At 40.5% G+C, this 26,640-nt stretch overlaps 1 protein-coding gene across 7 annotated transcripts in view; it reads left to right on the forward strand.

Annotated features, from left to right (window-relative positions):
* The window catches only part of FMN1 (formin 1), a 467,455-nt gene that overhangs the window by 400,286 nt on the left and 40,529 nt on the right, over positions 1-26,640 (forward strand). For all 7 annotated transcript variants that reach the window (XM_082452361.1, XM_082452358.1, XM_082452359.1 and 4 more), the window contains 2 exons: positions 19,489-19,540; positions 24,734-24,883. In XM_082452361.1, coding sequence (XP_082308487.1) covers positions 19,489-19,540; positions 24,734-24,883 — 202 coding nt within the window. The remainder of the gene's footprint in view (positions 1-19,488; positions 19,541-24,733; positions 24,884-26,640) is intronic.

Genomic DNA, 26,640 nt, shown 5'->3' on the forward strand with positions numbered 1-26,640 from the left:
GCCCAAGTTAGGTGATACCACTATTTTGCTTTCCTTTGATGCCCATAAAAATATTTAGATTTAGTTATAAAGGCAACTGAAAATGGCAGATGAAAATGATGAGCCCTGGCAAGACTGACTGAACACAAGAGGATCCCAGCCCAAACATAAGCCTGAGGGTTAGACTAGATGACTTTTCACGCTCCTTTTATCTGGGTCCCTTTGATTTTATGACTCTCAAGACCTCTTCAAGGTCTTCTGATCCAATGTCTTTTACTTGGTACTTTCATCAAAAGCTTGAGTTTTCTAGTTCACTTTAGCCTTAGACAGGTGACCTGGAAATCAGTTTTTTTTTACCCATACATTGGGAACCTTGATACCATGCCCTTGCACAACCTCACACCAGTTTACACAGAAAATCTCAGAGATGGTCTCTTAGGCACTTCAACTTTACTGTCCAGCTAAACCTTTGCAAATGTAAACTCTGTGACAGACCAAAAATGATCATTCTTCTAGTTTAATCACAGCCCAAAATAAAAACTAATAAAATAGGAAGACCAACTAGGAGGATCTCATCCTCTGTGGGCAAGCATACCAAAAGAAAAAATGTAAAGGTAAGACCGCTCCATAACTTAGTGATTCCATATATACATATTTTCCCCTCTCTAATAAATGTTAAAAAGCCATCCCTCTTTTCCAGTGTCAGTGGGCTGTTGCCTCCATGGGTGAAAGCATTCTTTTCCCCTGAAAAGTGCATGACAGGGCAATTTTCTAAGAAATGAAAAATGACTGTCGTGCTCATCACATCAGATGGATACCACATGAAGTGGAGTGTGGTCCCTTTGTTTCCTCGTGAGTGTCACCAGCTCGTCTATTTGTAGAGCTGTAATAAAAACAGCTTCTTTACTGTGCATCCTGTTGGTTTATACCAACCACGTCAGGTCCATAAACCATGGTATGTTAAAGTGTAATAGACTGTGTAAAGAATACTAGGAAGATACTCCAACCTCTGTCCCTTCCGCTCATTTCACAATTTACTACCTCCCAGATGGGCATCCATAAATATGACTTAATTAGGTTTGGCATAAAACCCCCACTTTCTTTGAAGAGTGACCTCCTTCTGCCACTTTCAGTGCATGAATGCCACCCTCTTGAGGATAAAATGTTGGATATCTCAGTACATCTAGATGATGAATGTTCTTAGTCTATTTTCTGGAAGTGTCATTTTACTTATAAAAACTTTACATTTTTATAATTACTATATTCAGAAAATTCAGTCTGATATAAATGAAACTCAAGGGTTTATGTTCTTTGTGCCTGTGATATATCAATCTAAACGATGTATGAGTCTAAAACAGGATATATTGTAACAGGATGAAAAACAGTATTTTCTTGCCCTTTGATTCTACTGGACTCTTTCATTTTGCTGCAAAAAGAAAATGGAAGATTAGAAATTTCTGTGCCAGGAAATAGGCCCTGGTCCCTCAATGGGGAGATAGTGAGCAGAGAGTGTATTCTGTTAGTTTGGGTCCCTTGCTGTCAGTTTATCCATCTGTCAGATAAGTGGAGTACCTACTAGGTGTTACTTGAGAGAAACACTATGGAAAAGATTAGGTCGCTGCCCTCAAGAAGCACGGAGTTTGGTAGAGTTAAGCAGACTGCCAGCCAATGATTCCAGTACTGTGTCCCACGTTTGTGAACGCAGTGCTGTTGGAGCTCCACAGAAAGAGTGCTCACCACTCCATGGAGGAGAGGGCCACGTGGAGGGCTTCACATGGGAGGTCATTGTAAAGCTCAGTTTTTGAAGAAGGAAGGACATTTACAGTGGGAGTGTTTGGGAAGGAGAAAGGCAGGAGGAGGAAGCATTCAAAGCAGAGGAAACAGTTTTCCCAGCACATGTACTGAAGAGACTGTCTTTTCTCCATTGTATGTTCTTGCCTCCTTTGTCATAGATTAATTGACCATAAGTGCGTGGGTTTATTTCTGAGTTCTCAATTTGGTTCCATTGATCTCTGTGTCTGTTTTTGTGCCAGTACCATACTGTGTTTATTACTGTAGCTTTGTAGTATTGTCTGAAGTCAGGGATCATGATTCCTTCAGCTCTGTTCTTCCTTCTCAAGATTATTTTGGCTATTTGGGGTCTTTTGAATTTCCATACAAATTTTAAAATTATTCTAGTTCTGTGAAAAATGCCCTTGGTATTTTTGATAGGGATTGCATTGAATCTGTAGATTGCCTTGAATAGTATGGTCATTTTAATAATAATCTTTCAGTCCAAGAACATAGTATATCTTTCCCCATCTGTTTGCATCATCTTCAGTTTCTTTCATCAATGTCTTACAGTTTTCTGAGAACTGATCTTTTACACCTTTGAGTAGGTTTATTCCTAGGTATTTTATTCTTTTTGATGTGATTGTAAATGGGATTGTTTCCTTAATTTCTCTTTCTAATAACTACATGTAAAAGAGTGAAATTAGAACATTTCCTCTCACCATATTAAAAAATAAACTCAGAATGGATTAAAGACCTAAATGTAAGACCAGAAACCATAAAACTCCTAGAGGAAAATGTAGGTAGAATACTCTGACATAAATCGTAGCAATATTTTTTTGGATCTATCCCCCAAAGCAAAGGAATTAAAAGCAAAAATAAACAAATAGGCCCTAATTAAACTTAAAAGCTTTTGCACAGCAAAGGAAACCATCAACAAAAAAGAAAAGGCAGCTTATTGAATGCGAGAAAATATTTGCAAGTGATATGACCAATAAGGGGATAACATCCAAAATATATAAACAGCTCATACAACTCAACATGAAGAAAACAAACAACCCAATTGAAAAATGGGCAGAAGACCTGAATAGACATTTTTCCAAAGAGTACCTGCAGATGGCCAACAGGCCCATGAAAAGATGCTCAGCATTGCTAATCATCAGAGAAGTGCAAATCAAAACCACAATGAGGGGACTTCCCTGGTGGTCCAGTGGTTAAGACTTCACCTTCCAGTGCAGGGGGTGTGGGTTCGATCCCTGGTCAGGGAGCTAAGATCCCACATGGCTCGGGGCCAAAAAATCAAAACATAAAAAAAACCAGAAGCAATACTGTAACAAATTCAATAAAGACTTTAAAAATGGTCCACATCAAAAAAAAAAAAGAAAGAAAAAAAAACCACAGTGAGATATCACTGTGATATCTGTCAGCTATGGCTATTGTCAAAAAGGCCACAAATGACAAATGTTGGCGAGGATGTGGAGAAAAGGGAACCCTCCTACACTGTTGGTGGGAATGTAAATTGATGCAGCCCCTGTGGAAAACAGTATGAAGGTTTCTCAAAAAACTAAATATAGAACTACCATATGACCCAGCAATTCCACTCCTGGCTATATATCCAGAAAAAATCAAAAACACTAATTTGAAAAGATGCATGCACCCTAGTGTTCACAGCAGCATTATTTATAATTGCCAAGATATGGAAGCAACCTAAGTGTCCATCAACAAATTAATGGATAAAAAAGATGTGGTATGTATATACAATGGAATAGTAGTCAGCCATAAAAATGAATGAAATTTTGCCATTTGCGTCAACATGGATGGACTTGGGAGGGTGTTATGCTTAGTGAAGTAAGTCAGACAGAGAAAGACAAATACTCTATCACTTATATGTGGAATCTAAAAAATACAACAAACTAATGAATATAACACAAAAAGAAACAGATTCACAGATACAAACTAGTGGTTACCAATGGGGAGAGGGAAGCGGGGGAGGGGCTTGATAGGGGTAGGGGATTAAGAAGTACAGACTCTTATGTATAAAATAAGCTACAAGGATGTATTGTACAACACAAGGAATATAGCCAATATTTTATAACAACTATAAAGGGAGTATAACCTTTAAAAGTTGTGAATCACTGTATTGTACACGTGTAACTTATACAATATTGCACATCAAGTATACTTCAATAAAAAATTTAAAAATTTTAAACAGCAGAGGAAGCAGTATGCCAAACAATAAAGGCACAAGAAAATAGGAGGAATGCCGAGAACGGCGAGGAGTCCCACATCACAGGAGCATGGGGCACATAGTGGGAAGCAGCAGGAGCCAAGTTGTGGAGGGCTTACTGTACCTTGTGAGTTAAGTGCATCCCAGAAGACGTGGAGGGGAGGAGCCACTAGTGAACACACTAAGCAGAGCAGTGGCATAATGTAGTTTGCCTTTTAAATTGGCAATCTGGTAGCAATGCAGAGAACTGGATATATTGTGCAAGCAGGGAACCTGCTACAGGTCACTATATGGAGCCTAGAACTTAAGGAATCTTTGCTCTTAGAAAACTTACCTTGTTAAAAGAGACCCCTATCATTACCTTTCCTTTAGCATTGGAGAAGTGACTCAGTTAATCAGATCAAAGATTGCATAACCTATGATCATTAAGTGTGAAAAGACTTCCCTGGTGGCGCAGTGGTTAAGAATCCACCTGCCAGCGCAGGGGACACGGTTTTGATCCCTGGTCCGGGAAGATCCCTTACGCCTCGGAGCAACTAAGGCTGTGCGCCACAACTACTGAGCCTGCGCTCTACAGCCTGCAAGCCACAACTACTGTGCCCACACGCCACAACTACTGAAGCCCGCACGCCTAGAGCCCGTGCTCCACAACAAGAGAAGCCACCGCAAGGAGAAACCCGCGCACCGCAACGAAGAGTAGCCCCCGCTCGCCACAACTAGAGACAGCCCACTCGCAGCAACGAAGACCCAACGCAGCCAAAAAAAAAAAAAAAAAAGTGAGAATAATCATAAGTACCTTTCCCCCCCTCACACCTACCCCCTTAACTCCCAGTATGTGCAGACTTATCAACCAGTTTCTCTCTTTTTCTCCTGAGGAGTAAATAAAATAAAATGAGCTGAAAGAATAAATAAAATAACTTTAGGTCAGACATAGGGAACACCCTCCTGTGAAAAAGCTTTAGGGTAAGGACATCAGCTTTGTGAGTAAAATGGGAAAGCAGTGAGGTTTTGAGCAGAGGACACCTGATCTGACATGAAAATGATCACAAGGAGAATTATCGTCTACTGAGAATGGTTGTTGACATTCTTAAGCAAGAAAAGAGCATTTTGCTTGAAATTCTGTATTATTCATCCCAAAGTCAGAGAGCTGGAGCAGTGGCTACTAGCATTTGCTTCTAGCCAATCAGTAATAAATGGCAGCCATCCGTGGGTGCCTGCCGTGTGTTTGTCACTGTGTTCATCTCTCATGTCCAGTGTGTCCAGTCGTTACAACCACCTTGTAAGATAAATCTTATCATTCCAATTTTATGGGCAAGGCTCAGTGCAGTTAAGTGACTTCCCCAAAGTCTTTCAGTTAATAAGTGGCAGAGCAGAAATTCAACTCAGGTCCACCTGCCACAAAACGCAAGCTCTGTCCACTCGACTATACTTGTATTTAACTTGGCCAAAGCAGCCATCCCACTGGAAGCTTGAATCCCCAGCAGCCTCTACATGACAAGGAACCGTCAAAGATCTGACTGCAATGATTCTGATTCACCCAAGCACTGTGCCCTTTTCATGTAGCCCTCATAACTACGTGGGAGGTAGGTGTTAGCATTATTTTCCAGAGGAGGAAACTGGAACACAGGACACTAGCAACTTGTCCATGACATTTAAGTGGCAGAGCTGGGCTTAAAACTCGGCCTTTAAGTCTCTTGAGTTCTGATTTGCATTCTTTGGGGCCACAACCATTGCATAGAAAGGGCCATTTCTGCTTCACTTGGTAGGCCACAATACTTATGAATTTCAGAATTGTTATAGTGGGGCGATTTTATGATAACTAGTGAGACAATGGCCATCAAATGAACCAGGAAACAAAATGCCAAGGCATTAAAGATTTACACAAAAGCAAATGGCCTTTATTCAGTAAAGGCTGCCTTAAGTACAATCCACATAAATATCTCTTAAACAAAAAACACCTTCTTAAGAAGCTGTGTTGCTTTCTCCCTACAACACAGAATTGTGAGAAATGAATATTGTTCTTTAATGGAGAAAATTAAAATGTAAGAAAAGCAACACAGTTCTATCAGTGAAAGGGAAATTATAGTATGCTGTAGGTAGGTCACCAAGCAAACTTACCATTCCACTGTCTGCTGGCTCCTCCAGTAAATCACCATCATCACAGTGTATACCTAGACTTGATAAAGAACTTGGAAAAAGAGAATTGATGTTAAGCGAAACATCTCATTTTAGTACTCTGGTTTGTTTTTCTTATTGCCTTAAACTGTGAGACTATCAGTGTTCTAAGCAGCTCTGGTATTCCCCTGATTTGAAAAATAATTTGTTGCAGACAATGAAACAGCTTCTTGAGAAAGAAAGGAGAGAAAAGCAAGGTCGGGGATGCCTATTATTTCTCCATCTCCCCTAGTGCTGCGTCAGTATCTGACAACACCTCCAAACTTACTCTTCTAGAAGCCTACCCACCCCCCTACCCCACACCTAGCACCAAATCTAAACTGAAAAAGAAGCACGTGTATACTCTATCCATGGGATTGCTGCATAGAAAACTAAGGAAACCCCACATATGGATTCAGGGCCACGACTCGTCATATTTGTAGGGTAAGGACGGTTTCCATCTAAGACGTACCATCTTCAATTTAAACATTGTCTCTCCCTTTTTGTGCCGGGTACCTCTGTGGCATGCTCTAGCTGCCTACGCACCCCTAATTCAGTAACCCACGTAGAGTCTCCTTCTATAGGCAACAATCTGTACTCTGGAATTCTTTTCTTTTTTTGCTACCCCTCATCGAAAATTACTTATACTGCATCTTATTCTCTCAGGTTTAATTGTCTGTGTTCCCCTAGAATGAAAGTTCTACAGGGGCGTTTGTCTGCTTTCTTCACTGGGGATCCCACGCACCTAGAACAGGGTCTGGCACATGGAATGAAAGAACAGACCCACCTATGTCATGATGTCTGTAGCTACTAGAGCTTGCAGAGCCAGATACGGCCAGTGGGAATGGGATCTTTCTCCTACAGACTGTTTGAAACATCTTTCTAAAGTTGGGAACATATGTTTAAAATATCCTAGCTTCTGTGGGACTTCCCTGGTGGTCTAGTGGTGAAGAATCCACCTTCCAATGCCGGGGATGTGGGTTCAATCACTGGTTGGGGAACTAAGATCCTGCATGCCGCGGGGCAACTCACCCTGTGCGCTGCAACTACTGAGCCCGCACACCACAACTAGAGAGAAGCCCACACACCGCAATGAAAAGACCCCGCACGCTGCAGTGAAGATCCCGCATGCCGCAACTGAGACCCGATGCAGCCAAATAAATAAATAAATTATATATATATATATGTGTGTATATATATATATATATGTGTGTGTATATATATATATATATATATGTTTAAAAAAAACCTAGCTTCTCTGAAAAAGGTGGAAGATTGGTGGCTAGTGCCTTCCCTCCCTTAAATGGGGCATGGCCTTGCCATTTAAGCCACCACTCCCTGGTGGCTTCCCTGCACTGAGATTGTGTCAGTTCCAGTATTGAAGAATTAGAGATAGAATTTTGGAATGTTAAGATTCTTACACTTGGCCTACAATTACCTTATTTGTTGGTGATGTTGGAACTTGAGTTTGTGACTCCAGTCTTTAAACATTTTCCTTCTAGGTAATGTCTTTTTTGTTTTGCTCAGAGCGTTTTGAGGACCTAAAATGTATAATGACATGGTTAGAAATTTCACACATTGTGGCAGGAGAAATATTTTAGCCTGGTGGAGATTCAAGGTCACACCAGGGAGGTGACTGCCTTTTCTGTCTGTACATAGGCCCTTGGCTTCGGAAGACTTGAGATCTCTAGGTTCTTCTCCTTTTCCTGAAGGCTCTTGTCCCCAAAACCCTCAGAGGTTCTGCAGAATGCATTGCCTCTTAGTATTACCTCTTTTTACATTTGGATGCTGTTTTTTTCCAAATAACCATATTCATAGAGCTACTGCACAATCTTAATCTCATCTTAATTCAGTTTGGAGAGGGTATTTCTCGTCACTAAATTTATATGCAATGACGGGTTGACCACAGTCTGCTTAGCACAAAGTGGAAGTAGCCAGTTAGAAACACCTGGTGACGGAGAACAACAGCTGTGCTCCAGGAAGATCACGCATGCCTTAAAGGAATTTTCCCCCTTGTTTGGCCATGTGCATAATTAATAATCACTGGATAAGAACAAACCAGTAGTTTGTTTCACATTTGGGGGAACTTGGTAGCCTCTGAGAGACGTAAGTCACTTCTCTGTATCTGATTGACTAAGAACCCGACTAATTCACAGAGATTCCTTCTAGGAGGATGGGGGGAAATCATAGCACAAAAGATAGCAATGACTATGACTTTACCGAGAATGATGTCATTATCCAAGCCAAATCATTTTAATATAAAAAAATATTTTTGTTGAAATATACTGGACTTAGAGATAATACTATACAACTTTAGCCTGACATTCTTCTTTAGCCTATGTTCATATCCTGACTATAAAGTTTTATGTTTAGGAAACTTAGTATCTCTCTGTTTAAGCAACCATTGTCCAATATATACATTTTTAGCTAAAATAATTTATGTAATATGTGGGGACTTTTCCGTGTTTAAGGCACAAAAGAAAACAGGCCAGGTGAAGTGGCTGCTCTCTTGAAGCTTCCATTCAATGTCGTATAATAAGCAAATGAGTAACTGCATAGTCTGTCAAGTAGACAGAGGCTATAGGGAAAAGGGTGGGGAGGGGGAGGGGAGGATACATGGCAAGGGATGGTCTTTAATTTAGCAGGATCAGAGAAGGTGATGTTTGAGCTGAGACCTCATGGAGTGAGGGACCCAGTCATGCAGAGACTGTGGGCAGGGTGCCCCAGGGAGGAGGAAAGGCAAGTGCCAGCCCGACTGGAAAGGAATGAGCATGGGAAGGAGGATGAGATGTCACCTAGGAGCCAGAGGGGAGACTGGCAGGGCCTCTGGGCCATTGCGAAGACGTCAGAGGTTATGTCAAGAGCGATGGCAAGCTGTTTTGAGCAGGGGAGTAACTTGACAGAATTTACATTTTATCAGCAGTGATGAAGTGAGTGATGATGAGGTGCCAATAATACCTGTCACGTCATTTATTGAGCGTGTCTTAGGTGCTAAGGGCTTTACAGGTATTGTCTCATTTAATCTTTGTAACAGCTGTATGATGGTAGTCTCTGTGGCTATGCTAAGAGGACAGATGAGGCCGTAACTACACAGTTGATCATGAGTGACTTGCCTAGTCACACAGGTAGCACATGGCAGAGCTAGGCTTAATTGAACAGTGATATTTTAAACTCCTTTAATACCTTTCATGAAGTATCACAACATAGGCCCTAGATACAACTGATTTTCTTTTCCCATTCATTTTGCATCATTGTAGCCATAATGAAAGGAATCCTTTTTTTAACTGAAGTATAGTTGATTTACAGTGTTGTGTTAATTTCTCCTCTACATCAAAGTGATTCAATTATACATATGTATACATTTTAAAAAATATCTTTATTGGAGTTTAATTGCTTTACAATGGTGTGTTAGTTTCTGCTTTATAACAAAGTAAATCAGCTATACATATACATATATCCCCACGTCTCCTCCCTCTTGCATCTCCCTCCCACCCTCCCTATCCCACCCCTCTAGGTGGTCACAAAGCACCGAGCTGATCTCCCTGTGCTATGCGGCTGCTTTCCACTAGCTATCTATTTTACATTTGGTAGTATATTTAAGTCCATGCCACTCTCTCACTTCGTCCCATCTTCCCCTTCCCCGTGTCCTCAAGTCCATTCTCTACATCTGCATCTTTATTCTTGTCCTGCCCCTACGTTCTTCATAGCGATTTTTTTTCTTTTTTTTTTTAGATTCCATATATATGTGTTAGCATACGGTATTTGTTTTTCTCTTTCTGACTTATTTCACTCTGTATGACAGACTCTAGATCCATCCATCTCACTACAAATAACTCAATTTCATTTCTTTTTATGGCTGAGTAATATTCCATTGTATATGTGTGCCACATCTTCTTTATCCATTCATCTGTCGATGGACACTTAGGTTGCTTCCATGTCCTGGCTATTGTAAATAGAGCTGCAATGAACATTGTGGTACATGACTCTTTTTGAATTATGGTTTTCTCAGGGTATATGCCCAAGAGTGGGATTCCTGGGTCCTATGGTACTTCTATTTTTAGTTTTTTTAAGGAACCTCCATACTATTCTCCATAGTGGCTGTATCAATTTACATTCCCAACAACAGGGTTCCCTTTTCTCCACACCCTCTCCAGCATTCATTGTTCGTAGATACTTGACGACGGCCATTCTGAGCGGTGTGAGTTGATACCTCATTGTACTTTTGATCTGCATTTCTCTAATGATTTTGATGTTGAGCATCCTTTCATGTGTTTTTTGGCAATCTGTATATCTTCTTTGGAGAAATGTCTATTTAGGTCTTCTGCCCATTTTTGGATTGGGTTGTTTGTTTTTTTGATATTGAGCTGCATGAGCTGCTTGTAAATTTTGGAGATTAATCCTTTGTCAGTTGCTTCATTTGCAAATATTTTCTCCCATTCTGAGGGTTGTCTTTTTGTCTTGCTTATGGTTTCCTTTGCTGTGTAAAAGCCTTTAAGTTTCACTGGATCCCATTTGTTTATTTTTGTTTTTTATTTCCATTTCTCTAGGAGGTGGGTCAAAAAGGATCTTGCTGTGATTTATGTCATAGAGTGTTCTGCGTATGTTTTCCTCTAAGAGTTTTACAGTGTCTGGCCTTACATTTAGGTCTTTAATCCATTTTGAGTTTATTTTTGTGTATGTTGTTAGGGAGTGTTCTAATTTCATTCTTTTACATGTAGCTGTCCAGTTTTCCCAGCACCACTTATTGAAGAGGCTGTCTTTTCTCCACAGTATATTCTTGCCTCCTTTATCAAAAATAAGGTGACCATATGTGTGTGGGTTTATCTCTGGGCTTTCTATCCTGTTCCATTGATCTATATTTCTGTTTTTATGCCACTACCATACCGTCTTGATTACTTTGTAGTAGCTTTGTAGTATAGTCTGAAGTCAGGGAGCCTGATTCCTCCAGCTCCGTTTTTCTTTCTCAGGATTCCTTTGGCTATTCGGGGTCTTTAGCGTTTCTATGCAAATTGTGAAATTTTTTGTTCTAGTTCTGTGAAAAATGCCATTGGTAGTTTGATAGGGATTGCATTGAATCTGTAGATTACTTTGAGTAATATAGTCATTTTCACAATGTTGATTCTTCCAATCCAAGAACATGGTATATCTCTTCACCTGTTTGTATCATCTTTAATTTCCTTCATCAGTGTCTTATAGTTTTCTGCATACCGGTCTTTTGTCTCCTTAGGTAGGTTTATTCCTAGGTATTTTATTCTTTTTGTTGCAGTGGTAAATGGGAGTGTTTCCTTAATTTCTCTTTCAGATTTTTCATCATTAGTGTATAGGAATGCAAGAGACTTCTGTGCATTAATTTTGGATCCTGCTACTTTACCAAATTCATTGATTAGCTCTACTAGTTTTCTGGTGGCATCTTTAGGATTCTCTATGTATAGTATCATGTCATCTCCAAACAGTGACAGTTTTACTTCTTCTTTTCTGATTTTGATTCTTTTTATTTCTTTTTCTTCTCTGATTGCTATGGCTAAAACTTCCAAAACTATGTTGAATAATAGTGGTGAGAGTGGGCAACCTTGCCTTGTTCCTGATTTTAGTGGAAATGGTTTCAGTTTTTCACCATTGAGAATGATGTTGGTTATGGGTTTGTCATATATGGCCTTTATTATGTTGAGGAAAGTTCCCTCTATGCCTACTTTCTGGAGAGTTTTTAATCATAAATGGGTGTTGAATTTTGTCAAAAGCTCTTCCTGCATCTGTTGAGATGACCATATGGTTTTTACCCTTCAGTTTGTTAATATGGTGTATCACATTGATTGATTTGCATATATTGAAGAATCCTTGCATTCCTAGGATAAACCCCACTTGAGCATGCTGTATGATCCTTTTAATGTGCTGTTGGATTCTGTTTGCTAGTATTTTGTTCAGGCTTTTTGCATCTATGTTCATCAGTGATATTGGCCTGTAGTTTTCTTTCTTTGTGACACCTTTCTCTGGTTTTGGTATCAGGGTGATGGTGGCCTCGTAGAATGAGTTTGGGAGTGTTTCTCCCTCTGCTATATTTTGGAAGAGTTTGAGAAGGATAGGTGTTAACTCTTCTCTAAATGTTTGATAGAATTTGCCTGTGAAGCCATCTGGTCCTGGGCTTTTGTTTGTTGGAAGATTTTTAATCACAGTCTCAATTTCAGTGCTTGTGATTGGTCTGTTTATATTTTCTACTTCTTCCTGGTTCAGTCTCAGAAGGTTGTGCTTTTCTAAGAATGTGTCCATTTCTTCCAGTTTGTCCATTTTATTGACATATAGCTGCTTTTAGTAATCTCTCATGATCCTTTGTATTTCTGCAGTGTCAGCTGTTACTTCTCCTTTTTCATTTCTAATTCTATTGATTTGAGTCTTCTCCCTTTTTTTCCTGATAAGTCTGGCTAATGGTTTATCAATTTTGTTTATCTTCTCAAAGAACCAACTTTTAGTTTTATTGATCTTTGCTATTGTTTCCTTCATTGCTTTTTCATTTGTTTCTGATCTGATCTTTATGATTTCTTTCCTTCTGCTAAGTTTGGGGGTTTTTGTTCTTTCTCTAATTGCTTTAGGTGTAAGGTTAAGTTGTTTATTTGAGATGTTTCTTGTTTCTTGAGGAAGGATTGTATTGATATAAACTTCAGTCTTAGAACTGCTTTTGCTGCATCCCGTAGGTTTTGAGTTGTCGTGTTTTCATTGTCATTTGTCTCTAGGTATTTTTTGATTTCCTCTTTGATTTCTTCAGTGATCTCTTGGTTATTTAGTAACATATTGTTTAGCCTCCAGGTGTTTGTATTTTTTACAGATTTTTTTCCTGTAATTGATATCTAGTCTCATAGTGTTGTGGTCAAAAAAAATACTTGATACAATTTCAGATTTTCTTAAATTTACCAAGGCTTGATTTGTGACCCAAGATATGATTTATCTTGGAGAATGTTCCATGAGCACTTGAGAAGAAAGTGTATTCTGTTGTTTTTGGATGGAATGTCCTGTAAATATCAATTAAGTCCATCTTATTTAATGTATCATTTAAAGCTTGTGTTTCCTTATTTATTTTCATTTTGGATGATCTGTCCATTGATGAAAGTGGGGTGTTAAAGTCCCCTACTATGATTGTGTTACTGTCAATTTCCCCTTTTATGGCTGTTAGTATTTGCCTTATGTATTGAGGTGCTCCTATGTTGGGTGCATAAATATTTACAATTGTTTTATCTTCTTCTTGGACTGATTCCTTGATCATTATGTAGTGTCCTTCTTTGTCTCTTGTAATAGTCTTTATTTTAAAGTCTATTTTATCTGATAGAAGAATTGCTACTCCAGCTTTCTTTTGTTTTTCATTTGCATGGAATATCTTTTTCCATCCCCTCACTTTCAGTCTGTATGTATTTCTAGGTCTGAAGTGGGTCTCTTGTAGACAGCATATATATGGGTCTTGCTTTTGTATCCATTCAGCCAATCTATGTCTTTTGGTTGGAGCATTTAATGCATTTACACTTAAGGTAATTATCGATATCTATGTTCCTGTTACCATTTTCTTAATTGTTTTGCGTTTGTTATTGTAGGTCTTTTCCTTCTCTTGTGTTTCCTGCCTAGAGAAGTTCCTTTAGCATTTGTTGTAAAGCTGGTTTGGTGGCGCTGAATTCTCTTAGCTTTTGCTTGTCTGTAAAGGTTTTAATTTCTCCGTCAAATCTGAATGAGATCCTTGCTGGGTAGAGTAATCTTGGTTGTAGGTTTTCCCCTTTCAGCACTTTAAATATGTCCTGCCACTCCCTTCTGGCTTGCAGAGTTTCTGCTGAAAGATCAGCTGTTAACCTTATGGGGATTCCCTTGTAAGTTATTTGTTGTTTTTCCCTTGCTGTTTTTAATATGTTTTCTTTGTTTTTAATTTTTGAAAGTTTGATTAATATGTGTCTTGGCATGTTTCTCCTTGGATTTATCCTGTATGGGACTCTCTGTGCTTCCAGGACTTGATTCACTATTTCCTTTCCCATATTAGGGAAGTTTTCAACTATAATCTCTTCAAATATTTTCTCAGTCCCTTTCTTTTTCTCTTCTTCTTCTGGGACCCCAATAATACGAATGTTGGTGCATTTAATGTTGTCCCAGAGGTCTCTGAGACTGTCCTCAATTCTTTTCATTCTTTTTTCTTTATTCTGCTCTGCAGTAGTTATTTCCACCATTTTATCTTCCAGGTCACTTATCCATTCTTCTGCCTCAATTATTCTGCTATTGATTCCTTCTAGAGAATTTTTAATTTCATTTATTGTGTTGTTCATCATTGTTTGTTTGCTCTTTAGTTCTTCTAGGCCCTTGTTAAACATTTCTTGTATTTTCTCCATTCTATTTCCAAGATTTTGGATCATCTTTATTATCATTACTGTGAATTCTTTTTCAGGTAGACTGCCTATTTCCTCCTCATTTGTTTGGTCCAGTGGGTTTTTACCTTGCTCCTTCATCTGCTGTGTGTTCTCTGTCATCTCATTTTGCTTAACTTACTGTGTTTGGGGTCTCCTTTTTGCAGGCTGCAGGTTCGTAGTTCCCGTTGTTTTTGGTGTCTGCCCCCAGTGGGTAAGGTTGGTTCAGTGGGTTGTGTAGGCTTCCTGGTGGAGGGGACTGGTGCCTGTGTTCTGGTGGATGAGGCTGGATCTTGTCTTTCTGGTGGGCAGGGCCACGTCCGGTGGTGTGTTTTGGGTGTCTGTGACTTTATTATGATTTTAGGCAGCCTCTCTGCTAATGGGTGGCGTTGTGTTCCTCTCTTGCTAGTTGTTTGGCATAGGGTGCCCAGCACTGGAGCTTGCTGGTCGTTGAGTGGAGCTGGGTCTTAGCATTGAGATGGAGATCTCTGGGAGAGCTTTCACCGTTTGATATTACGTGGAGCCGGGAGATATCTGGTGGACCAGTGTCCTGAACTTGGCTCTCCCACCTCAGAGGCACAGGCCTGACACCCGGCTTGAGCACCAAGACCCTGTCAGCCACACGGCTCAGAGGAAAAGGGAAAAGAAAGATGGAGAGAGAGAGAGAGAGGGAGAGAGAGGGAGAGAGAGGGAGGGAGGGAGGGAGGGAGGGGAAAAGTTATTAAAATAAAAAATAATTAAAAATATTAAGAAATTTAAAAGTAATTAAAAACAAAGAAAAGAAAGAAAGAGGAGAGCAACCAAACCAAAAAACAAATCCACCAATGATAACAAGCGCTAAAAACTATACTTAAAAAAAAACGGACAGACAGAACCCTAGGACAAATGGTAAAAGCAAAACTATACAGACAAAATCACACAAAGGAGCACACACATACACACTCACAAAAAGAGAAAAAAGAAAAATATATATATATTGTTGCTCCCAATGTTCACCACCTCAATTTTGGGATGATTCATTGTCTATTCAGGTATTCCACAGATGCAGGGTACATCAAGTTGATTGTGGAGATTTAATCCGCTGCTCCTGAGGCTGCTGGGAGAGATTTCCCTTTCTCTTCTTAGTTCGCACAGCTCCTGGGGTTCAGCTTTAGATCTCGCCCCGCCTCTGCGTGTAGGTCACCTGAGGGTGTCTGTTCTTCGTTCAGATAGGACAGGGTTAAAGTAGCAGCTGATTAGGGGACTCTGGCTCACTCAGGCTGGGGAGAGGGAGGGGTATGGAATGTGGGGTGAGCCTGTGGTGGCAGAGGCCAACACGACGTTGCAACAGCCTGAGGCACGCTGTGTGTTCTCCCAGGGAAGTTGTCCCTGGATCACGGGACCCTGGCAGTGGCGAGCTGCACAGGCTCCTGGGAGGGGAGGTGTGGATAGTGACCTGTGCTTGCACACAGGCTTCTCGGTGGTTGCAGCAGCAGCCTTAGCATTTCATGCCTGTCTCTGGTGTCCCCGCTGATAGCCGTGGCTCACGCTCATCTCTGGAGCTCGTTTAGGCAGCGCTCTGAATCCCCTCTCCTCGCGCACCCCGAAACAATGGTCTCTTGCCTCTTAGACAAGCCCAGACTTTTTCCCCTACATTCTTTTTATTTTTTAGTATTCTTTTCCATTATGTTTATCACAGGATATTGAATATAGTTTCCTGTGCTATATAGTAGGACCTTGTTATTTATCCATTATATATATATAGTTTGCATCTGCTAATCCCAAACTCCCCCTCCATCCCTCCTCCATACCCCTTCCCCTTTGGCAACCACATGTCTGTTCTCTATGTCTGTGAGTCTGTTTCTGTTTCATAGATAAGTTCATTTGTGTCATATTTTAGGTTCCACATGTGATATCATATGGTGTTTGTCTTTCTCTTTCTGTCTTACTTCACTTAGTATGATAATCTCTAGGTCCATCCATGTTGCTGCAGATGGCATTATTTCATTCCTTTTTATGGCTGACTAATATTCCATTGTATATATGTACCATATCTGCTTTATCCATTCATCTGTTGATGGATATTTTGGTTGTTTCCATGTGCTGGCTACTGTGAATAGTGCTGCAATGAACATTGGGGTTGCATGTATCTTTTTGAATTATAGTTTTGTCCAGATATATGCCCAGGAGTGGGATGGCTGGATCATATGGCAACTCTATTTTTAGTTTTTTGAGGAACCTCCATACTGTTTTTCATAATAGCTGCACCAACTTACATTCCCACCAACAATGTAGGAGGGTTCCCTTTTCCCCACACCCTCTCTAGAATTTGTTATTTGTATACTTTTTAGTGATGGCCATTCTGACTGGTGTGAGGTAGTTTTGATCTTTGATCTCATTGTAGTTTTTATCTTTTCATGTGCCTGTTGGCCATCTGTATGTCTTCTTTGGAGAAATGTCTATTTAGGTCTTCTGCCCATTTTTCGATTAGGTTACTTGTTTTTTTGTTGTTGAGTTGTATGAGCTGTTTGTATATTTTGGAAATTAAGCCCTTGTTGATCACATCTTTTGCAAGTATTTTCTCCCATTCTGTAGGTTGTCTTTTCATTTTGTTTATGGTTTCCTTGACTTTGCAAAAGCTTGTAAGCTTGACTTGGTCCCATTTGTTCATTTTTGCTTTTATTTCTATTGCCTTGGGAGACTGACCTAAGAAAACATTGGTACGATTTATGTCAGGGAATGTTTTGCCTATGTTCTCTTCTAGGAGTTTTATGGTATGTCTTATATTTAAGTCTTTAAGCCATTTTGAGTTTATTTTTGTGTATAGTGTGAGGGTGTGTTCTAAGTTCATTGATTTGCATGTGGCTGTCCAGCTTTCCCAATACCACTTGCTGGAGAGACTTTTTCCCATTTTATATCCTTGTCTCCTTTGTCAAAGACTATTTGACCATAGGTGTGTGGGTTTATTTCTGGACTCTCTATTCTTTTTCATTGATCTATATGTCTGTTTTTGTGCCAGTACCATGCTGTTTCGATTACTGTAGCTTCGTAGTATTGTCTGAAGTCTGGGAGGGTTATGCCTCTTGCTTTGTTCTTTTTCCTCAGGATTACTTTGGCAATTTTGGGTCTTTCATGATTCCATAGAAATTTTAGGAATATTTATTCTAATTCTGTGAAAAATGTCATGGGTAGTTTGATAGGGGTCACATTAAATCTGTAGATTGCTTTGGGTAGTATGGCCATTTTAATGATATTAATTCTTCCAACCCAAGAGCATGGGATATCTAAATGAAAGGAATCTTAAGGCTCATAGAGATTATGACTTGATGATTTTTCTAGACATTTTAAAGATGTCTTGTGTAAGAGTTGTATTATCATATATGACAGTATTTTTTAATTTTTTTTTATTGGAGTTTAGTTGCTTTACAATGTTGTGTTAGTTTATACTGTACAGCAAAGTGAATCAGCTATATGTATACATGTATCCCCTCTTTTTTGGATTTCCTTCCCATATAGGTCACCACAGGGCACTGAGTAGAGTTCCCTGTGCTATAAGTAGGTTCTCATTAGTTACCTATTTTATACATAGTATCAATAGTGTATATATGTCAATCCCCATCTCCCAATTCATCCCACCCCACCTTCCCCCTTGGTATCCATATCTCTACATCTGTGTCTCTATTTCTGCTTTGCAAATAAGATCACCTATACAACTTTTTTAGATTCTACACATGTGCATTAGTATACGATATTTGTTTTTCTCTTTCTGACTTACTTCACTCTGCATGGCAGTCTCTAGGTCCATCCACGTCTCTACAAATGACCCAATTTCCTTACTTTCAGTGGCTGAGTACTATTCCATTATATATATGTACCACATATTCTTTATCCATTCCTCTGTTGACGAAATAGCTCATGCAGCTCAATATCAAAAAGCAAACAACCCAATCAAAAAATGGGTGGAGGATCTAAATAGACATTTCTCCAAAGAAGACATACAGGTGGCCAACAAACACATGAAAAGAGGCTCAACATCACTAATTATTAGAAAAATGTAAATCAAAACTACAATGAGGTATCACCTCACACTGATCAGAATGGCCATCATCAAAAAATCTACAAACAATAAATGCTGGAGAGGGTGTGGAGAAAAGGGAACCCTCATGCACTGTTGGTGGGAATGGTAAATTAATACAACCACTATGAAGAACAGTATGGAGGTTCCTTAAAAAACTAAAAATAGAACTACCATACGACCCAGCAATCCCACTACTGGGCATATACCCAGAGAAAACCATAATTCAAAAAGACACATGCACCCCAATGTTTATTTTCTGATCAGAGAGAAGAATATGTAAAAGAACCACCCCCAAATGAAACCTCCCAGTTTCCCTGTGGTCCCTACGGAGTGTGAGTTCTTAATCTGTAAATTCAGAATTCTACCTCAGCATCGTTGATTTCCTTAGGAATTTTAAGTATTTTTTCAGTGCATTTAAAAACATTCTCAGAAAAGAGACCATAGGCTTCCCTAGACCATGGGTGTAGAGACAGAGTATGCAAGGATTACAGTGAATTCCTTTGAATCTGAGCAGAACTATTGCAGGTGGTACTGTGTTTATTTTGTGGTGGTTGTTGTTGTGGGGAAAGGGGGAGTGCTGAGCACATGCCAAGGCTCCCACAGAGGCCAGCTATAGCTAGGCTGACCCGTGATCCAGTCTGGCCAGGAATGTTACAATTTAAGCCTTTGCCCAGAGTAATTAGTAAGATTCCCGCCTTTCAAAACTATCCCAGAGAGAACCATGAATTATATGGCCACCATTAGCTATAGCAGTTATCAAGAAAGCAGTGGTAGTGGATATAGCGAATTGAGTACAATTGCCAGAACACGTGGTAGGGCCTTCCAACCCCTGAATTCAGACTTATTTTGATAATGAATGGGTATAATCAAAGAAGATTACACAAAGGATATGCTGGAAGAAAATACTGTTTTAACCGTAATTATTTCTTTCACAGCCAAAAAAGAGCATACAATGGAAGAAAGTCACTTGGAGAATGCACAGAAAAGGTAAGCAGATCTGAATTGGCCCCAAGTCTTTCTTTGCCTAGACATTCTTTTGTTATTATCAAGAACCATCAACACCAACCATCTCCAGAAGTTTTTCATCTTCTCTGAAGGCAAACTCTGTACTCATTAAACCATAACTCCCCCGTTCTCGCCTTCCTTCAGCCCCTGGCAACCACCATTCTACTTCCTGTCTCTGTGACTTTGACTGCTCTAGGTACCTCATGTAAGCAGAATCATACAGAATTTTTCCCTTTTATGACTGGCTTATCTCACTTAGCAAAATGAATGACTAGCCATTCTTTTGACCCCATCTGCTAAGACTCTGCGTCCAGAAGCAATAAGAGTCTAGGGAGAGCTAGAGTGAAAGCTCCAGGAATAGGACTTGGCAATAGTTTTCCTCAAGAAGCAGGGAATCATCCAGAAGTGACTCACCTGCCTCAGGAGTCATGACACCATTTCCATCTGTTTGCCTCTCCTCCACTACTCTGCTCCTAAACACTTCATGGACGCTGGGAACAGTGGGATCCTTCTTAGTGTTACAACTAGATTAAACCATTTATTACAAATACCTAAGAGACATATGTCTTTCCTCAGATCCTGGAGGATATTGTAAACAAGGGACAAATGGGGAGAAGGGACTTTCCTCTCTATGTGCACAGAAAAGGGGAAGAGACCCCAGAGGTCTTCTTTTCAACCTCCCACCTACCTCAGGCCTCTTCTATGTTCTTCCCTCTCTTAATAGACACCCAAGCGGAACCATCCACCTCACCTGGTAGAGCCCAGTAATCATTGGCTGTGATCCCTCATGGGGGTTTTCTTTTTTTCAGTTGACCAGGTTAGTCAGCTTGGCTCTCCCTCCCTCTTAGAAAGGTGAGGGGGGAATACACTGAACCTTTCTCATATTCAGGGCTGAGAACTGAGATAAATTTTGCTGGGACCAGTTCTACAAGTACTAGAAAATTAAAAGATAAGGACAGGAAACAGTATATAAGGGAAAATGAGCTTTACAAATGTGTGAGGAGGGGAGTTCATTAAATGCAAGCGAACAAGCTCTAGAAATGAACCCTTTTCCTCCCGTCTCACCACAATTTCCGAGAGCACTGAAAGCCTATAGTCAGTGCTGTCTGTTCTGCCTTGACAGACGCTGACATCTTGCCCTGCTTCCCACTGTAAGTGCCAATAGAATAAATATGCAGAAGGAAGCAAGGCGAGGGCAAATCTTGCATCTTTCTAAGGGCAGACATGTTCTTGAATCACGATTATCATCTTTGCATGATAATCTTTGACAACCAAGACAGTCACATGATTCTGTTTATAGATTTTTAGGTTGTGCCCCTTTATTGGCCTTATCCCCTATAGAGCTTACATTATCCCTGTAATAAGCTTCCCTTCGTCAGTGTGTAAAGCTGGCGTGTCTGTGTTATAGAAGTATCCCATATGCATAAAAAGGACCATCAACACATGGGTATCGGGCCAAACAGAATTTCACTTTCTAAGGTGGATGTCAAATTTCTAATTCTTCTTCAGGATTCTTGCTTCAGGAAAAGGGGGCCCGTGGGAGAGGGGCCGAAGTTGCTGCTGTGCATTAGCTATGCTGAGGGGGGTCATAAATTTCGGTTGTCAGCGTTTTCCGTGACTTTGTGGTGAAGGTAGTCTAGCTTTCATGTCATACATGAAATATGTTAGATCCCATCTTTAACGTAGAAACCACAGTTGTTTGGTTACAGTCTTGAAGGAGGTTGGTGGTCAGTGTTGCAACATTCGAGTGAGATTTAGGAAATTCTTATGTTGTATTCTCAAGAGAAACAATTTACTCTGAGGCTAAGGAATATTTTGCTTTTCCTCAGCAGTTTCTAAAGGCATGCATGAGGGGCAATAAGCGGATATGTTCCGCCCTGGCATCTCAACGCTGCAAAAGTAAAACCGTTCCCTTTGCCGTGGGCTCTTTGATATAATCATTGGCTGAACTCTCAAAATGTTGAGCTGAATCGAAAAGATAGAAATCAGACAAGGAATTATAGCAGAGAAAAAAGGAGTCAGGGAACAGTTGAGAGTGAAGCAGACAAGTTTTATAGAACGCAACATATGATGAGAAATAAATCTTTTCAATGTTGAAAGCTATTTTAGTTATCTGCTGAGAAACAGAAATTTCAAACAGCACGATTGCCCCTTTGTCTCTTGTAGAAAATTCCAATGTTGTTGTCAAATAACAGCAGTCTTCATGCCCAAATTTCAGAAGGTTTTCAATAATCAGTCTTCTGTGAATCAAAATTAAATTGGAAAGGAAGAGAGTTGTGTTTGGAGCGGGACCGGGTGGGTGGGGAGGAACATAGTCTAGACCTTATCAGATAGTTGTAGGTTCATATTCTAGCTTTTGGCTTTTCCTGGAACAAAGGGATCACACTGAAATCCAATAAGGCACACATCCTCAGAGTGACTTTGTTAAACTTGCAGAGTGCCAAAGCCAGGCCATCATCTGCAACTGTTTGCTTTGGTTCTCCTGAAGAGGTTCACTTAAACACATAGGGGGGAAAAATGCTGAAATTCACTATTTCCTTTAGGTTTCATACTCTTTGAGGGTTAGCAAGCAGGGCCTCCCAGATTCCCCGGGGGGAGAGGTGGTGAGGGTACATGGTTCAATTCACAGTTGGGAAAAGTGAGGCCCACAGGATGATGACATGCTTTTCTCAAGCTCTGTGATAACCCACCAACAATTCTGTCATTCTCTGAAACTGTATCATCCTTGCAACATCTTGGTCTCACAGTCTACACTCCAAATAACGCTGGAACTGTTGGCGTTGAAGCACAGTGAGTGGAGTTTCTGCGCTCTTCACTATGTCATGCTGGAAAACAGGAAGATAATTTGCTCCTCTGAATACTAAAAGTGAAGACTTTCTCTTCTCTATTCAGTGCACAAGTAAATATGTTTCTGTGTTGAAGGTAAACATAATGAAGAGAGAAGAATAATGATGTGCTTTGCTGGGGGTAACGCACATTACGTATGACTTAGGTGGCAACGGTGTCTAACGTGGAAACAGACCAAAACATGATTATTTTATTTCTTAAATGCCTGGGTCAGTGAGTATGAACAACAGGGAGTGGGTAGAGCAGAAAAAGCATTTCACGGAGAATCAGGGGACCCAACTCTGCCGATGAATAAGGTCGTTCCATCTTTCTAAGTCTCTGTTTTCTCAGCTGTAAGATGGGAACATTGGACAGACTGACATGTCCGTCCCTTCCAGTTCTAAAGGCCCGTGACTCCATAAGAAATTCATGACCTGTTCCTTTAGGTTACAGAACTCTCTGCTTACGAACTTCCATGCTACAATCAATGTAATTTTCATTTTGAATGAAATAAAAAGTATATTCAGCGTTTTGACTGCCACAGAATTAGGAGTCACGCCTGGGCAAAAGTGGACATTGCTACTTTCTGGTTTTGCTCCAAAATATGTGTGTTTGGAATTATAAGAGAAGCCCCTCAAGAAATTACTGCAATTATTGACTTTCTCCACCTATGCACTTCTAGTCTTTTAATAACTGGGAGCCAAAATTCCCTGACCAGTAGTTTTAATTTGCATTAAAAACAGATTTATTATTTACAGAAGCACAAAGAATTTATGGGACTCAGAGCTGCAGCTCCAGCTTGGATCTCACCTAATCATAGCCATGGAATCAATTAACAGTTCATCTGTGAAATGTGATAAAATCTTATGAGATACATAGTGCCCAATAACTGAGACTGAGTTGAAAGTATGCTCCATAATAGTAATGGGGTTTCAGGGTTTTACAGTCGCTGTTGAATAGCGTTCCATTAGAAACTCAGTATTCAGGATGGCCACAAAAAAAAAACAACAAAACGCTGTGTCTGAACAGATGATAGAGCATTGAGTAATAAACCTGGCCAGCCATTCCTGCTTTGATTAGCTTCCAACACCCTAGAAAAGGGGGCCATTTATTTAAGTGTTCTTGCTCATGGCAAATGAGCTTGTGGGGCTTGGAGTGGGTGGGGAGAAGGAATGAGGGCAGAGCTATAAATTGCTGCAAAGCTAGTGCCTCCAAGAAGGGCTGCTTGGGAGGCCTGGGTAGTCATCTGGGAATGAACCTCCAAGGGGTAGGTCAGAAGGTTCTTAGTGATATCTGGGAATCAGCCTTGTAAAACCTGGGTTCTTTTCCAACTGGGTTAGAGATCATTTTTTAAGATCAAAAATAGTTTTTCCTCCAATCCTTGCTATATCCTCAATTATATGTATTTTTGTACATTGATGGTTTGTACTCTTGTATCACATCAAGCTTTAAAATGTAGCTTTCTTAAATATCATTTGGTCTAAGTCTCTTATTTTACCCTTGAAAAAACTGAGAGCCCAGTGTTCAATGATTGACCCAAGATTATAAAGCCAGCAGATGCCAGAATAAGGATAGAACAGTCTCTTGATTTTCTGTGGAGCATTCAACAGATTGATGATTCCCCGTGGGCTCTCTAACTGTCCACTGCTGGTGATACAGAACCAACATGTCATTAGTGTTCCATGCACTCATTCAACATAACACAAAGAGCAGGTAAATGACATGGATTTGAGATGAAGAACAAACCCCAAAAGTTTTACCTACATACACCCTGGAATTATACATGCTGGATTTTTGGGGTTTTTAAAATTTATTTATTTATTTATTTCTGACTGTGTTGGGTCTTCGTTTCTGTGCGAGGGCTTTCTCTAGTTGCGGCAAGCGGGGGCCACTCTTCATCGCGGTGCGCGGGCCTCTCCCTATCGCGGCCTCTCTTGTTGCGGAGCACAGGCTCCAGACGCGCAGGCTCAGTAGTTGTGGCTCATGGGCCCAGTTGCTCCGCGGCATGTGGGATCTTCCCAGACCAGGACTCGAACCCGTGTCCCCTGCATTGGCAGGCAGATTCTCAACCACTGCGCCACCAGGGAAGCCCCACATGCTGGTTTTATACAGATAAGATGTGCCCAGGAGTATCCCCAATCATGTTAAATTTCTTAGATAATCGGCTTGAACACGTAGGTCTTACTGAGGTTTAGGATAAGCCGCAGTGACTCAAGCCTGGGCTGCTGTGCTAGAGAAGACATGTGTGTGGGAGAAACTCTCCCGGTGTCCCCTCTCCTCCCCTAATGGGTATTAGCGTTGACAGCCTCTCACCCTCTACCTCACTGTTTTTTTCCTCTACATTTGCAGTTTTGAAACAACAGTAGGATATTTTGGGATGAAGCCAAAGTCTGGTGAGAAGGAGATCACACCTAACTACGTGTTTATGGTGTGGTATGAGTTCTGCAGTGACTTCAAGACAATTTGGAAACGGGAGAGTAAAAACATATCTAAAGAAAGGTAAGTCTCTAATAGATTGATTAACACCCGCTTCGGGGGTCTAGGAAACCTCCTTCTCAAACCTAACCAAGTGTGTGCATCTCACCCGTGTCAGTATCGCCTTTCAGATCAAGTGGATGTTGAGGAAGGATTATTGCCTCAGAGTTCATAGGGAAAATCGGGGGAGGCTTGCTGTCCGCACAAGCAAATACACTCACGTGATCTGATAAGTTACACTTTCTTAACCCCTTCCAATTACTAGCTAGTAAATGAAAGGGGAGCTGTGCTAATTTGCAGCAGATTGCTTCTCTGTGTATTTTCATGTTGGCCCAGGCTAAATGAGGCAGCCTTGCTGTCGCAGACGGTACAGACAAATAAAAGTGAATGCTTTTCCCATTAATATACTGAACTTGCATCAAAGGGAAATCTCTGAGAGTCGGGCCACACTTAACACGGTGTTGAAGCCCCGCTCTGGATTTACAGCGCCACTTCTGACTCCCCGCATCCTGCTGAGGACATCAAACTGCGTGCCGCTCGCCTCACTGCAGCCTCCTGATTTTATTAGTTGGGGGTAGAAGGAAAACCTCGGCTCTGAATATAGGGAGAGCGTGTGTGTGTGTGCGTTCTCCTTAGAGAGAGACTGAATTTGGCCCTGTTGATCGGAACAAAAAAGCATTTCTGCTTGATCAGTGTTTTGATCAGGTTGCCACTGTTCTACAAAGGGTGTCATGGATTTAAACTTCAAACAGGTCTTGCTACTACTCCTGCAGAACAGATGTATGAGAGTGTCATTCAAAGTGGAGTCGGAGACAAATTCTACAAATGAAGGGAAGTGGTTTAATTGTAGCATCTATATCTCACTAAACCACTAAACATTGAGACCTGAAATTCCAAAATTCAGTATTTTTGCTCTTTACTTTGTAATCAGAGAAACGGTATGTACATAATGTATCTACACAGACACACGCACACACACACACACAGAGTACACGAATATGTTCTACCTTAAAAAGCTACTTTAAAGGGCTCATAATTTAGAGATTTCTTGACTCAGTCTTACTGAATCTCTAAATATTTTCTCAGGGAATTTTTTCACAAGCCTGCTTTCTTTCTAAGGAAGTCAAAAAGCTTTAAAAATATTTATCAACACATCTTCCCACCATTAACTCTTTTGGAACTTGGGAGTTAAACTGAGTATATCCATTATAGGGATAAAATGAAGCAGAGAAAAGTTAAGTGACATTGTTAAGAAAATAGATTGTTGATAATAACATGAAAAAAAAAAACCCCTAAAAATCTTGACGTCCAACTCATTGTTCTCACCCTGCAATCTCTTGTTTAGCCCTTTAAGCTAAAATAAGCTTCTGTGGAATACATTCTGTGTTTTGTGAGCCTCAGAGGAAAAGTGACAGAGCCAAGTTCCTCTCTCTCTAACAAGGTAGCAGCTGGGCAGTCAGCTCTCCACGTCCACACCTGAAGGCCAGGGAGCCCCTCGGAGGGCCCTGAATGTCCAGCCTTTGCTAAAGATTTTACACCTGAGATTTTGATCCTAGCCCTTAGTGAATTTGTCCTTGTTGTTGGAGCCCTTAAAATGGTCCCAAGAAACCAACAGAGATGGTAATGAATTGCTTTTCATTTGAATAATCTTCTATTGAAATACTGAACTGTATTCCAAATGGAGGAGTTTTTCCCTATCACAGAAGTTAGACCACACTCATTGTGGGCCTGCGGTGGTTCCAACCACCCTTCAGAATGACCTGTTCTCTGATTCCTAGCGA

This window comes from Balaenoptera physalus (assembly GCF_965194825.1).
Source record: "Balaenoptera physalus genome assembly, chromosome: 2".
Taxonomy (NCBI): domain Eukaryota; kingdom Metazoa; phylum Chordata; class Mammalia; order Artiodactyla; family Balaenopteridae; genus Balaenoptera; species Balaenoptera physalus.